Below are 13,324 nucleotides of genomic sequence, written 5' to 3'. Positions count from 1 at the left end.
TTTTGCATAAAATATTATAAATTTTTAAATATTTAATGCAAATTATTAAAATGTTAATGGGATAAAAATTCAATTAACTAGATTCAAGTAACTTTTGAAGTTATTTTTAATTTTTGCATAATATATTATAAATTTTTCCGGATTTCTAAAGTAATTTTTTTTTTTAAATTTTGGTCATGGAATAATATAATAAGGTATTTATTTACGTGTCACAAAACTATTCTAAAGATTACTTGAGTCGAAATTTCTCACTTTTACTATAATTTTGTATTGTAATTAAAAATTCTGACCAACTGGAATAACTCTAATTATATTTTTATATATATAATTGCTTTATAAATGCATACAATCAGGAAAAAATCCCAAAATAATATATTTCAAGTAATAAAAATTGTAAAAAATGTAGTACAATATATTATTGGAAGCTAGGTCTTAGGAGGATATGACATTAACATGCATGTTCAACATACTGAACATATTTTTATTGCATGAATAAAGTTCAAAAATATAATATTTTTCTAAGAATTGAATAGGTTTAAAAATATATAATATTTTACTAAGTTTGTTGCTTTACCTAATAGTTATTACTTTTTCAAACATACGTTACTTGAGGAGCTTGAAGCAATATGCACTATCTTCAAATAAATCACACTCATCAAACTGTTTCTTGCCTCATACTTCAAATTGTAATGTACCTATCTAGGTATATTCCAAGTTTTTAGAATTTCCACCAGATGACAATGTAGTAATAAAGAAACATATTTTAGACCACATAAAAATCATGACCTTTTTGGCTCTCTTGAATAATTTTAAAACGTGGCTTACATCACCCAACACCCTCCAAACACTCTTAAGAATTTATATTCAAAATATTTAGCATCTTGCTCAAGAGTAAAACTAATATGAAATTAAGTTCGTGTAATAACTCGAAAAAATTGCTCATGGGTTGCAATAGCGGCACAACTCAAAATCAAGTTTTGAGATAAGTGGGTTTCGTTTAAAGTTTTCAAAGCAAAATGCATAAGAAATGCTTTAGTTTGCTTAAACAAGATTACCTTCAAGTTAAATTATGAGTTGTGTTAGTATTGCTGCTGAAAAGAATGCGTATTTTCATGTTTACACCTGTTCTTAGTCCGAAATGCATGTTTTTTGAGTTGTGCCACTATTGCAGCCCATGAACGAAATATCTTAATGGGTTTTCTAACTAGTACTATTCTTAGGTCAATGTCTACATTCAATACAAAGTAAAAAGCTTTTGTGGGCAGATGGTGCATGCAATTGGGAAGTGAAAATAGTGGCTAGAAACTTAAACATAGTTTCTTAGAAAAGTGAGAAATTGTTTCTTTCGTATGCATTATTTTATGCTGAGAATAAGACAAAACCCAAATAAACAAGACCTTTATTTAAGAAATTATTAAGGTTTAATTACATGTATGTAATAAGTACAATTATGCACGTATACGTAGTTACACATCTGAGATTGCGTAAATTGGCAAAATGTAAAATAAATTTCTAAGCTTTTTTTCCCCATTCCATTTATCCGTATATTTGTCTCATTCAATTTGCTGAATTCAATGAGATAAATTTCAAGTCGATAGAATTTAAAATGTTAAGTTTAATGAATAGAGTTTTGTACTTATATTTGTTCACGCGTTTTTAACCTACAATCTTTTTTTTAGTGTCGCTTCCATGTCGCACGGCGATCTGATGGCAAACTGCTGGACACCGTGTACCTCTCTAAAGGTTTCTTTGTCTTTCATCATATCAATGCTTATGAAGAAGATGATCAGCTTGTAGTTGATCTTTGTGTTTACGACGATGGAAAGATTGTGAATGAGCTTTACATAAAAGCTCTTGAAGATTTCTTTAAAAATAATCCCCATTGTCCTAATGGCATTCTAAATTCAAGGACGAAGAGATTTGTTCTACCTCTAAAAGTAGAAGGAAAAAATAAGGTACGTTTAGTGTTGTATATTTAAACATATATTTGTACATTGTGCATATTTGTGTTTATAAACAAACCAATATAAATTCTTTAACGACTTATTTCTTTCATGTATCGAAAATTACTGAAATTATTTTTTTATACTCTAATATCCATGATGTAAGTTAAAGTTTCAGCAATGGTAGAAAATTTCCACAATTAGCACACCGCACAGAAAAAAAGAATGAAAACCTAAATGGTTTGAGTAATTTTTGGAGCAAGATCCATTTTCAGGTACACACAGCGCTTAAAACAGGGAACATGTAAATATGTTCAGACGCAGTTTTAAGTTACGAAATCAGTCACAAAAGCGTTCATTCTTTTAAACGACATAATTTCTTTTGTTGTCAGATATGGATTTTTTTTAAACTACAAAATATAACTGCAATTTTTAAAATCAATCCAAGGGTTAAACCTGATCGAAAATTTCACCCTGTTTCGGTAGGGGGAGCTAACATTGGCCAATTGAGTTTACTTGAATTTAATTGATTGCAGTGATATGCTTCAGCAAATAAACGGTTTTTTGAATAATTCTGACATATTTACCTTAATATTAAATTTTCACAAATACAAATTTATATTATTAAAATATGTAAAATTTTTAAAACAGTATTAACACACAAATGCATTCACAAGTTATAAAATCAAATAAAAGTGTAAATATGTTAAAATTAAAATGGTTAAAAATGGCACGTAAGTTATAATATACAGTATAAACTAACAATAACGCGGAGAAATGCAAAGCTGTTAGGATGATTGGCTTTTTTATACAAAACTAGCTGTACCCTGCGTGCGTTGCAACGCTTTCAATTTGAATTTGAATTTTGTATTTAAGTGTGTAAATGACATTTGCGATTATGATTTGAAATGCAAATTTTATTTAATGGTGACAAAAAGCAGTTAATTCTCTAGGATATCATTAGTGCATTTTCAAACAGACATGTATGGTGATGCACACGGAGCATGAAACATATTTTGGACAATGATCTGAAATAAGACTGGATCTATGGTGACATCAAGAATTTCTGCTGATATCTGATCAGTTTTAGAAGGTGGTTTTTTTTCAATAAGCCAAATTAGAATGTGTGCCTGAGGCAATCCTCGTTTTTGCCATTCAATAGAGTACACCGAACACCGTGTCTCTCTAAAAACATGACGCTTCACAATGAAATCAAGTAAAGATTATCATTTTTGTTTGAACACACGTGCTGTAATATCATGACGATCCGATGATGATTGTCCTGGTAACAAAATATCTCTAATTTCAACCCAAGCAGAATTGCACGTAAATGTAATAAATAAATCTAGGAGCCCATATGCGAGAACATATGTCATTGCATCCTGTGAGTATTCATACATGTGCCTTGGAGTCCAAGGCACATGTATGAATACTCAGACATGTATGAATACTACATTTGCAGGGAGTCCAAGTTTTTCTCCCTGCAAATGTAGTCGGCAATATAATCATTTTCCCCACATCATTAGAATTAGCGTTACCATCATTAATTATTGCATCCCGTAAATGAATGCATTCTTCTGAACGTAATTTGGTTTGATTTAATTTAATATACAGTAGGCGTTCAGTTTCAATTTTCGCATACATATCGACAATGTATTGATGAACTAATTGTCGACATTTTAAAGTATGATTATCAGCGTTTTGGCAATCATTAATCTATATGCATAAAAACTTATTGCACTTGCTTTCTTATTGGTTTTCTCGCCTGTTTGCGGACTTCTTAATTTTATGTTAAAATAATATCCCTCCTCTCCTCACCAAAATAAAATAGGATATTGCAATGCATCATATGATCGATACGTTTCTGAGAACTCTTTGAACGTCACGATTTCTGCGATGAAGAACTGTATCGCGGGAGGTAAATTCTTCGCCAACTATAACAATAGCCACTTCATCCAATGTTGGCGCATTGTATTTTTCTTTGTGGTGGCCTACAGGTGTTTTTTCAGATCTAATAACAACTTTGTAAATATCGGATGACATTTAGTCTAGGGCAATTGTGAACAGCCTAATTAACTGATTATGTTGATCGAAAAATTTTTGTAATACGGTAACAATTTCTCGTTTAGTGCCATTGTTTACCTGACAACGTTGATTGACTTGATCATTTGTGTTATCCATGAAATAAATTTGTAGAAATTTATGATCTGCGTTAGGCATTGAAAGAAGTGATCCTTGCACGATGATAAATTTGGCCTTGCACTTTGAATGTTGGGATGTAATTCTCGTTCAGGATACGTGTAGCACCGAATAAAGTCATTTAGAAACACGAATTGTACCGGCGTATATGCGCCAAAAAATGTTTTGATTGGTTTGTTTGACCTGATACGAAGGTTGATAATGTCTCGGCAGGCGACGTAAAATCTTGTAGTTTCTGTATGCTTCTAGAACAGCAAATTTCAGCTGTTTCATTTTTAAATTTGAGAGCATTACAAAACATACATAATTGATATATTTCTCCGATGATGACACTTGGGGGAAGACTATAGTTTGTTGTCGGATCATAGTGAAATGCACTGAAATTCAAATCAGAGTATTGGCAGCGTCTGAATAGCGAAATGCGTTCTCGGTCGGTTTTCATTCTTGCTTCCCGTTGCTCTGATGTTTCCGACGAACGGGCTTGTGTAGTTGATTTGTTGACAGTCTTCTTTCCTGTTGCTCAGACGTTTCTAAGGAACGGGCAAAAGCATTCTGTTCTCGATTAGTTTCAAGTCTTTTTCCCGTTGCTCCGATGTTTCTGAAACACGGGTAGTTCTCTTTTTGCGCGCTTGAGATGTCGACCGACTAAGAGCGATTTGCTTAGACGGCATATTTTTGCAAATATTCTTTCTGACAACGAAAAAGAAATGTAAACGTTGGCAGTGGTCGCAAATTTGCTAAATCGAAATATCACATACATATTTTAAATAATAAAAAGAGCAATAAAAATGAGATGAATAAGAAATATGAAAATTATAAGATTTAAAACAAAAATCAATTTTATAAATGAAAGAAATAAAATGGATGAATTCGAAAACTTTGCATAAATAAACAAACAAACTAATAGTTTTCAAATGACAACTGTCACAGCACTGAAATCTTCGAAAAGTATATTTAATTTTGCTAACCTAAAATTACGTACTAAATATAAATATTTCTGAAAACGTGCAATTTGAATGAAATTTGCTTTTGTCTTTATATTTATTAAACAGTTTTCACAGTACTGAATCCGTGATACGACCAACAATTAAGAAATCTATTCTCGTTGATTTTACTTGCTTGTGCTCACCTGACATAAAGAAAAGCGCGAATTAAAAATTAAAGTATATGCAATTTACTTTAATTTACTTTTCTAAATGAATAGAGTTATAAGATAGAAAATATCACTGTTGTTATCTTCAAGATATTTGAAAATTGAATCGTTTATAGCAAAATTTAAAACAATGGCTAGCTTTTAACCAATCAGAAAATTCCATTTCGACTTTCACTGATATCGCTGGAACGGTTTATCGCACGGGATAAAAAGTATCCTATGTCCTTCTCCTGGCTCTAAACTACCTCCCTGCCAATTTTCAGCTAAATCGGTTCAGCCGTTCTTGAGTTATAAGTGAAGTAACTAACACGACTTTCTTTTATATATATAGAAGAGTTACCAAAAACGGTGAGACAATATTGTTTAAAGCATGGGCAACCTAATACTAAATTACCACAAATAAATGCTGTATATATTTTTCTATAATTTTATTTACTTTTTAAATATTCTCAACATTTATGATTTTAGGATGAAAATCTTGTAAAATTGCCAAACACAACAGCTACAGCTAAGCAATCGGAAGACGGTTCAATTTTCTGTACCGACGAATTACTAACAGGTACTGCTTCCTTTTTATTATAATACTTTTTTTGTTAAACATTTTTATTGTTTTTTTTTTCACAAAAATAAAATACATGAATTGCAGAAACTTTTATTTTCAATTGATTACATGCAATTTAACTTGAACTATATACAACAAAAATTTTGCTAAATAATAATAAAAATATATAACATTCTATCAGGATTTATTGTTTTACATAAATCAAAATATGACTCATTAAGGTATGTTTACTTTTGGTTTTTATTTGAATTTTTAAAGTTAGCCAAGAATTTACATCTGTTCTCATTCTTAACATTAAGAAGCGACGGAAATTAATTAAGCAAACGAAAATTATATAGTTTTCATAAATTTGAGAAAATAGGGGAAGTAAAAAATGATGTATTATGGAGTTCAAATAAAATTAACGCAATATATGCAATATTAAAAATTAATATATATAACCGCTGATTTCGTATAATATCTATGTGTGTTTTTCGAAGATAAATGATTTCAACTCAAGTTCGGAAAGATAAAAAAAAATGATTTAAAAGTGAAAGAAACGAGTCATTTTATAGCGGAAATGTAGAAAGGCACTCAAATATATTTCAAGGCCGGAACTTCTGATTCTTCAATAGCTACTAAACCTCTGCAAAATTAATTTTAAATAATTGGTGAAACTCATTTGGTGAAACAATGACGTAACTGCAAAATCAAGTTACGTCATTGTTTCACCAAATGAGCGATATAAAAAAATATTATTTTTCCTTTGAAAAACAGTGACCAATGGCAAAAAAAGGATAAATTCGGATTAATTTTTTATTTATTTTATTTTTTATTACTTTTTTTAACCTCTCTTTCGATATTTTAGCGGGAATTAAGTGTTCTATATATTGCTCATTTGGTGAAAAAATGACGTAGCTTGATTTTGCAGTTACGTCATTGTTTCACCAAATGAGCGATATAAAATTTAGTTTAAAAATTTTGATATTACTCACAAATCTCAAATTATTTTCAGATGAATGGTTTACAGAATTACCGAGAATAAATTACGAAAAATACAATGGAAAGAAGTACAAATACTATTATGCTATTGCATCAAATGGAAAGACTTCAGAAAATTTTTTGGTAAGATTTGAATTTCGCAGAAAAAATAGAATTTTGGCAATATGTTTAATAAAAATTAAATCAGATCCATCTTTTAATAGATTAAAGGAGATGTTGAAAACAAAACATCCATTTCTTGGTTTGAAAAAGGAACTATACCATCAGAGCCTGTATTTATTTCGGATCCTAACTCAGAAAATGCTGATGAAGACTCAGGTACAATAATTTAGTATTAAAAATAATGGTTTTCAATTCCAGGTTCAGAAGGTGATGAGGTTTTTATTGAGCAAACATTGGACACAGCATACCCTTTAACTATTAAGGAATTTCCATATAATAATTTAGCCCACCACTACTAATTTGTTTAAGCAGATATATAAAAGTAGTTAGGTGGTATTGTCACTTTTTTAAGTTTAATGAGAAGTTTTACGTAAATCGTTTGCTTTAAAATTTTCTGGCTCATTTTGAAATTGGAAAAAAATGTTTTGCAACAACCTCAAATGTTAGAGAGGATGGTAAGGGGAATAATAGCTACTTAAACGATTATAGTTCAAAATATTTCACGCATTAAAAACCAATTTTGATGTATTAGAGCAGCCAGTGTTTCCCAAATTTATGACTTTTGTGTACCCTTTCTAAATTTTTCGTAACGCTGTGTACCCCTAATAAAAAATGAATGTATTTTTTACTATAAGAAATTGCACAAAAGTTAAAAATCACAACTGGCTGTTGACACCACTAATTATTAACTGTTAACTCTGCAAAAAATAGTTAATAGAAAAATACGTAATCGTAAATTTTCATGGCTAGCTTAGTTTTTAAATGAAATTTTTTGACATTTTCGTTTGTTGCAAGATATTTTGCATTAGAACGCGTACCCCCGCTATGCTGTTCCCGTACCCCCGGGGGTACGCGCACCACACTTTGGGAAACATTGTATTAGAGGGTAGACTTCAAACATAATGATTATTTAGGTCTACTAAAATCAAACATAAGAACGTGATTTGAATTAACATACTTTTCTTTTATGGATTTAGAATTTTAACTATCGAAATAAAGAGTGTAGTCACAATCTGAATACTATAATCTCAAATGGTCTAGATCAGGAGAAAGTATACGCTCCTTAATCATCATTGCACTATTTGCTACATCTAGGGAAGTTTTGAAAGCCATTCAAAAAAAAAAATTTGCACAACATTATAAAACGCGTTTACCCCAAGATAATTCGATGCAAAAAATAATTTCAAGAATTATTTTATTTATTAATGATGCCATGAGCCATTTATTAATGATCATTTGTGACTATATCACACAGACGAATATTTTCATTCTAAAGCATTCTCAACCTTGCTTTACGCTCGAACTGGTTATCATTTCTTATTATTTATTTAAGTACTTTTGTTTATAGAACTGTTGAGTGCTTAGATTTTGAAATAAAGAACTTGTCACTATTTATACTTATTTTTTTAATTAATTAATATGTAGCAATTTTTAAGATTTTCCACTATCATTATTCAATTTTAGAGATACTTTAATTTGCTTATTAAAATTACAATGAATGAAGGTGAGGAAAGCTGGAAGAAAATGCCACAGCCAATTTGATTACTTTATAAACTTTGAAGTACTTACCTTTATACTTAATTAAGTAATTCTTACCTTTAATATTTGCTCAACTTAAGCATCTCTATTTTTTCCAGCAATTAAACAAGTTCTGATGTTTTTATTCCCAGTGTTTCACATTAGAGAGTTTCACCCAGGCATTGTTTTTGTTTTATATTTATATACATATAAATGTGTGTGTGCATTGTTTAAAATGACATAACAACCATCACAATGTTAATCCTATGTTTTAGTAGTTTTCTCGCTTACATGTTAACTTGCGCTCCCTAATGTGCATACTTTTTTACTTCATTTTAACAAGGATTCCAAAATTATAAATTAAGGGCAACTAATTACGAAATACCTTGTACATAGAAAATAATTGTACTTTTATTACAAATTTATAAAACCTTAAAATAATGCAGAAACAATGTAAAAAGCACAAGTAAATTTTAAAGGCAGATGGTTGTGTCAGTACCATTATCAACTTCGAGACGCAGAATAACCTTTTTAACTATAGTTAATTCCTTATTTCAAACAACTGTCTCCTCTTTCAGACTTGTTTATTTGTGCTTTTTGCTTCGTCTCTTATTTGTTACCATCATTAAGCGAGTTTCATTCTTTTTAGGTGCGTAAATTATTAATACTCAATTATTTCATTTTAAAATAGATTTAATCGGTGGAATCAAAGCTAATTATTAAGTGAATTGATGTATTGAAATATTTGAAGAAAAAAAACAGCCCTGAATTACTTTTGACCTAATGATAGGATCTTCACTCAACGGTTTAAGGGGTGATCTCAAATATGCAACTTAATAGCGTAGATGATATTTTAAGTTATGAAATCAGACACAAAAATGTACTTTCCCTGAATTTTTTTCCGACGGATTCGGATTTCTGACTCCCATAACATAGGGGGTAGTCGCAATCTGGGATATATGGTCTAAATAGTTTGGTCAGGAGAACAGTCCAAAGTTTTGACCCCTTAATCTTAATTTTGATTCATGTGTATTTCGTCATATCTCAAAAACATTTTGCACACAATTATAAAATTCATTTATCCAAAGATAATTCCCCGCAAAATAACTTTTAGTAAATATTTATAATTTATTTATTAAAAGTCAAAAAAATTCTGAATTGTAAGGTTTACCGTTTTTTACATCATTTTAATGGCAAAACACAAAATTTGAGCGAACTAGATCAAATGGTTCCTAAGAAATCCAATTTTGAAAAAGTTGTATTTTTAAAATTCGATTTCTTAAAAAACTATTCGACCGAATTCGTTTGGATTTTACATTTCGCACTTTAAAATAACATTCTTTAAAATGATGTAAAATTTTAAAATATTTTTTCCCGTCTAATATTAAATAAAATAATAAATACTTAAATTAAAGTTATAATTTGCATTGAATTATCTCGGGATAAACGAATTTCAAAAGTTTTTTTAATTAGCTTAAAATGTTCTCGAGATATGGAGAAATACGCAAAAAATAAAATTCACTAACAGTCGAAAAAAAAGGAATGCTTATTCAGAGAAAGATAGTTCGTAACTCAAATTATTACCTGCGCTAATTTAATAACATAAATGAGATCACCTCATCAAACTATTAATATTGAGTCTCAGAACGTGAAGATCCGATCAGTTGATCAAAAGTTATTCAGAAATTTTTATTTTATTTTGCTCACTGTACATAGTACGCACTTTAAAAGTTCCAAAATTAAATTATCATCTCCAATTATCATCTGCACTAATTAACATAAATGAGATCACCTCATCAAACTATTAATAGAATCTTAGAACGTGAAGATCCGATCAGTTGATCAAAAGTTATTTAGAAATTTTTATTTTATTTTGCTCACTGTACAAAGTACGCACTTTAAAAGTTCCAAAATTAAATTATCATCTCCAATTATCATCTGCACTAATTAACATAAATGAGATCACCTCATCAAACTATTAATAGAATCTTAGAACGTGAAGATCCGATCAGTTGATCAAAAGTTATTCAGAATTTTTTATTTTATTTTGCTCACTGTACATAGTACGCACTTTAAAAGTTCCAAAATTAAATTATCATCTCCAATTATCATCTGCACTAATTAACATAAATGAGATCACCTCATCAAACTATTAGTAGAATCTTAGAACGTGAAGATCCGATCAGTTGATCAAAAGTTATTTAGAAATTTTTATTTTATTTTGCTCACTGTACATAGTACGCACTTTAAAAGTTCCAAAATTAAATTATCATCTCCAATTATCATCTGCACTAATTAACATAAATGAGATCCCCTCATCGAACTATTAATAGAATCTTAGAACGTGAAGATCCGATCAGTTGATCAAAAGTTATTCAGAATTTTTTATTTTATTTTGCTCACTGTACATAGTACGCACTTTAAAAGTTCCAAAATTAAATTATCATCTCCAATTATCATCTGCACTAATTAACATAAATGAGATCACCTCATCGAACTATTAATAGAATCTTAGAACGTGAAGATCCGATCAGTTGATCAAAAGTTATTCAGAAATTTTTATTTTATTTTGCTCACTGTACATAGTACGCACTTTAAAAGTTCCAAAATTAAATTATCATCTCCAATTATCATCTGCACTAATTAACATAAATGAGATCACCTCATCGAACTATTAATAGAATCTTAGAACGTGAAGATCCGATCAGTTGATCAAAAGTTATTTAGAAATTTTTATTTTATTTTGCTCACTGTACATAGTACGCACTTTAAAAGTTCCAAAATTAAATTATCATCTCCAATTATCATCTGCACTAATTAACATAAATGAGATCACCTCATCGAACTATTAATAGAATCTTAGAACGTGAAGATCCGATCAGTTGATCAAAAGTTATTCAGAAATTTTTATTTTATTTTGCTCACTGTACATAGTACGCACTTTAAAAGTTCCAAAATTAAATTATCATCTCCAATTATCATCTGCACTAATTAACATAAATGAGATCACCTCATCGAACTATTAATAGAATCTTAGAACGTGAAGATCCGATCAGTTGATCAAAAGTTATTTAGAAATTTTTATTTTATTTTGCTCACTGTACATAGTACGCACTTTAAAAGTTCCAAAATTAAATTATCATCTCCAATTATCATCTGCACTAATTAACATAAATGAGATCCCTCATCGAACTATTAATAGAATCTTAGAACGTGAAGATCCGATCAGTTGATCAAAAGTTATTCAGAATTTTTTATTTTATTTTGCTCACTGTACATAGTACGCACTTTAAAAGTTCCAAAATTAAATTATCATCTCCAATTATCATCTGCACTAATTAACATAAATGAGATCACCTCATCGAACTATTAATAGAATCTTAGAACGTGAAGATCCGATCAGTTGATCAAAAGTTATTCAGAAATTTTTATTTTATTTTGCTCACTGTACATAGTACGCACTTTAAAAGTTCCAAAATTAAATTATCATCTCCAATTATCATCTGCACTAATTAACATAAATGAGATCACCTCATCGAACTATTAATAGAATCTTAGAACGGGAAGATCCGATCAGTTGATCAAAAGTTATTCAGAATTTTTTATTTTATTTTGCTCACTGTACATAGTACGCACTTTAAAAGTTCCAAAATTAAATTATCATCTCCAATTATCATCTGCACTAATTAACATAAATGAGATCACCTCATCGAACTATTAATAGAATCTTAGAACGTGAAGATCCGATCAGTTGATCAAAAGTTATTCAGAAATTTTTATTTTATTTTGCTCACTGTACATAGTACGCACTTTAAAAGTTCCAAAATTAAATTATCATCTCCAATTATCATCTGCACTAATTAACATAAATGAGATCACCTCATCGAACTATTAATAGAATCTTAGAACGGGAAGATCCGATCAGTTGATCAAAAGTTATTCAGAATTTTTTATTTTATTTTGCTCACTGTACATAGTACGCACTTTAAAAGTTCCAAGTGTTAATTTGCACGCTTAGGATTTTTAAAATCGAAATAACATTACCGTTAAAAGTAACAATTAAATGAGTTGAGCAAATTTTAAGAGCTTCTCAAGAATCTTCATCATTAAATTAAAATTTGTGAAGCATGAAAAGTTCCTTTCAATAGAATTCAAATAAATCCTTCTTATATTTTAAAAAAGTATTTAATGCCTTCAAATATCAATGGTCTGAAACGAAACATTCGTTTAATTCATTAGTTTCATGTACTTTCAACCTTAATACTTTTGTTTCATGTACTTTCAACCTTCTTCTCTTTATATTGAAAAATTTATCAGTTTTGAGTTTTTGGCACAAGAGACTAAGAAGCAGGCTATACAACACCTAACACTTGGTTTATATTTTGAGACCAATTAAAATTTTGAGTACTCATCACTGTCTGTAGGGAGCTAGATTTCAATGAGGAAGCGAAAAATTTGTGTTAATGTTTTGGCACACTTATTATATTTATTATTTTCTGTTGCAGGTGTTCTACTGGCTTCACTTACGTATGAAGATGACGAAAATAAAGTTTCTCTGCTTGTTTTGGATGCTAAAACTATGAAGGAAATAGGAAGAGCAACATTTCTTGCGAAATCTTCTGTTCCTGGAACATTTCACGGAATATTCGTCGATAAAGTTTAAATTGCATATAAAGCTCTATAAACATGCAACATTGTTCAGGAATTATTTTATAATTTTGATAATATAAATTTTTTATGTGCATTTCAAAGCAAATGTATTTTTGTACTGTTTTTGTAATTAATAAAATTGAAATATAACGATTA

The 13,324-nt window shown here is 29.5% G+C and overlaps 1 protein-coding gene across 1 annotated transcript in view; it reads left to right on the top strand.

The window, feature by feature from the left end:
- LOC147803985 (carotenoid-cleaving dioxygenase, mitochondrial-like) overlaps positions 1-13,324 on the top strand; it is a 28,945-nt gene extending 15,621 nt beyond the window's left edge. Inside the window, exons 6-10 of the mRNA XM_087151638.1 lie at positions 1,680-1,955; positions 5,764-5,854; positions 6,852-6,961; positions 7,042-7,156; positions 13,024-13,324. Of these exons, the coding sequence (XP_087007764.1) occupies positions 1,680-1,955; positions 5,764-5,854; positions 6,852-6,961; positions 7,042-7,156; positions 13,024-13,181 (750 nt within the window). The 3' untranslated portion in view covers positions 13,182-13,324. The remainder of the gene's footprint in view (positions 1-1,679; positions 1,956-5,763; positions 5,855-6,851; positions 6,962-7,041; positions 7,157-13,023) is intronic.

This window comes from Parasteatoda tepidariorum, chromosome 9 (assembly GCF_982258835.1).
Source record: "Parasteatoda tepidariorum strain Cologne lab strain chromosome 9, Ptep-v5.0, whole genome shotgun sequence".
In the NCBI taxonomy this organism is placed as follows: domain Eukaryota; kingdom Metazoa; phylum Arthropoda; class Arachnida; order Araneae; family Theridiidae; genus Parasteatoda; species Parasteatoda tepidariorum.
The sequence above is the reverse complement of the archived record's forward strand: the minus strand, read 5'-3'. Positions and strand labels throughout refer to the sequence as shown.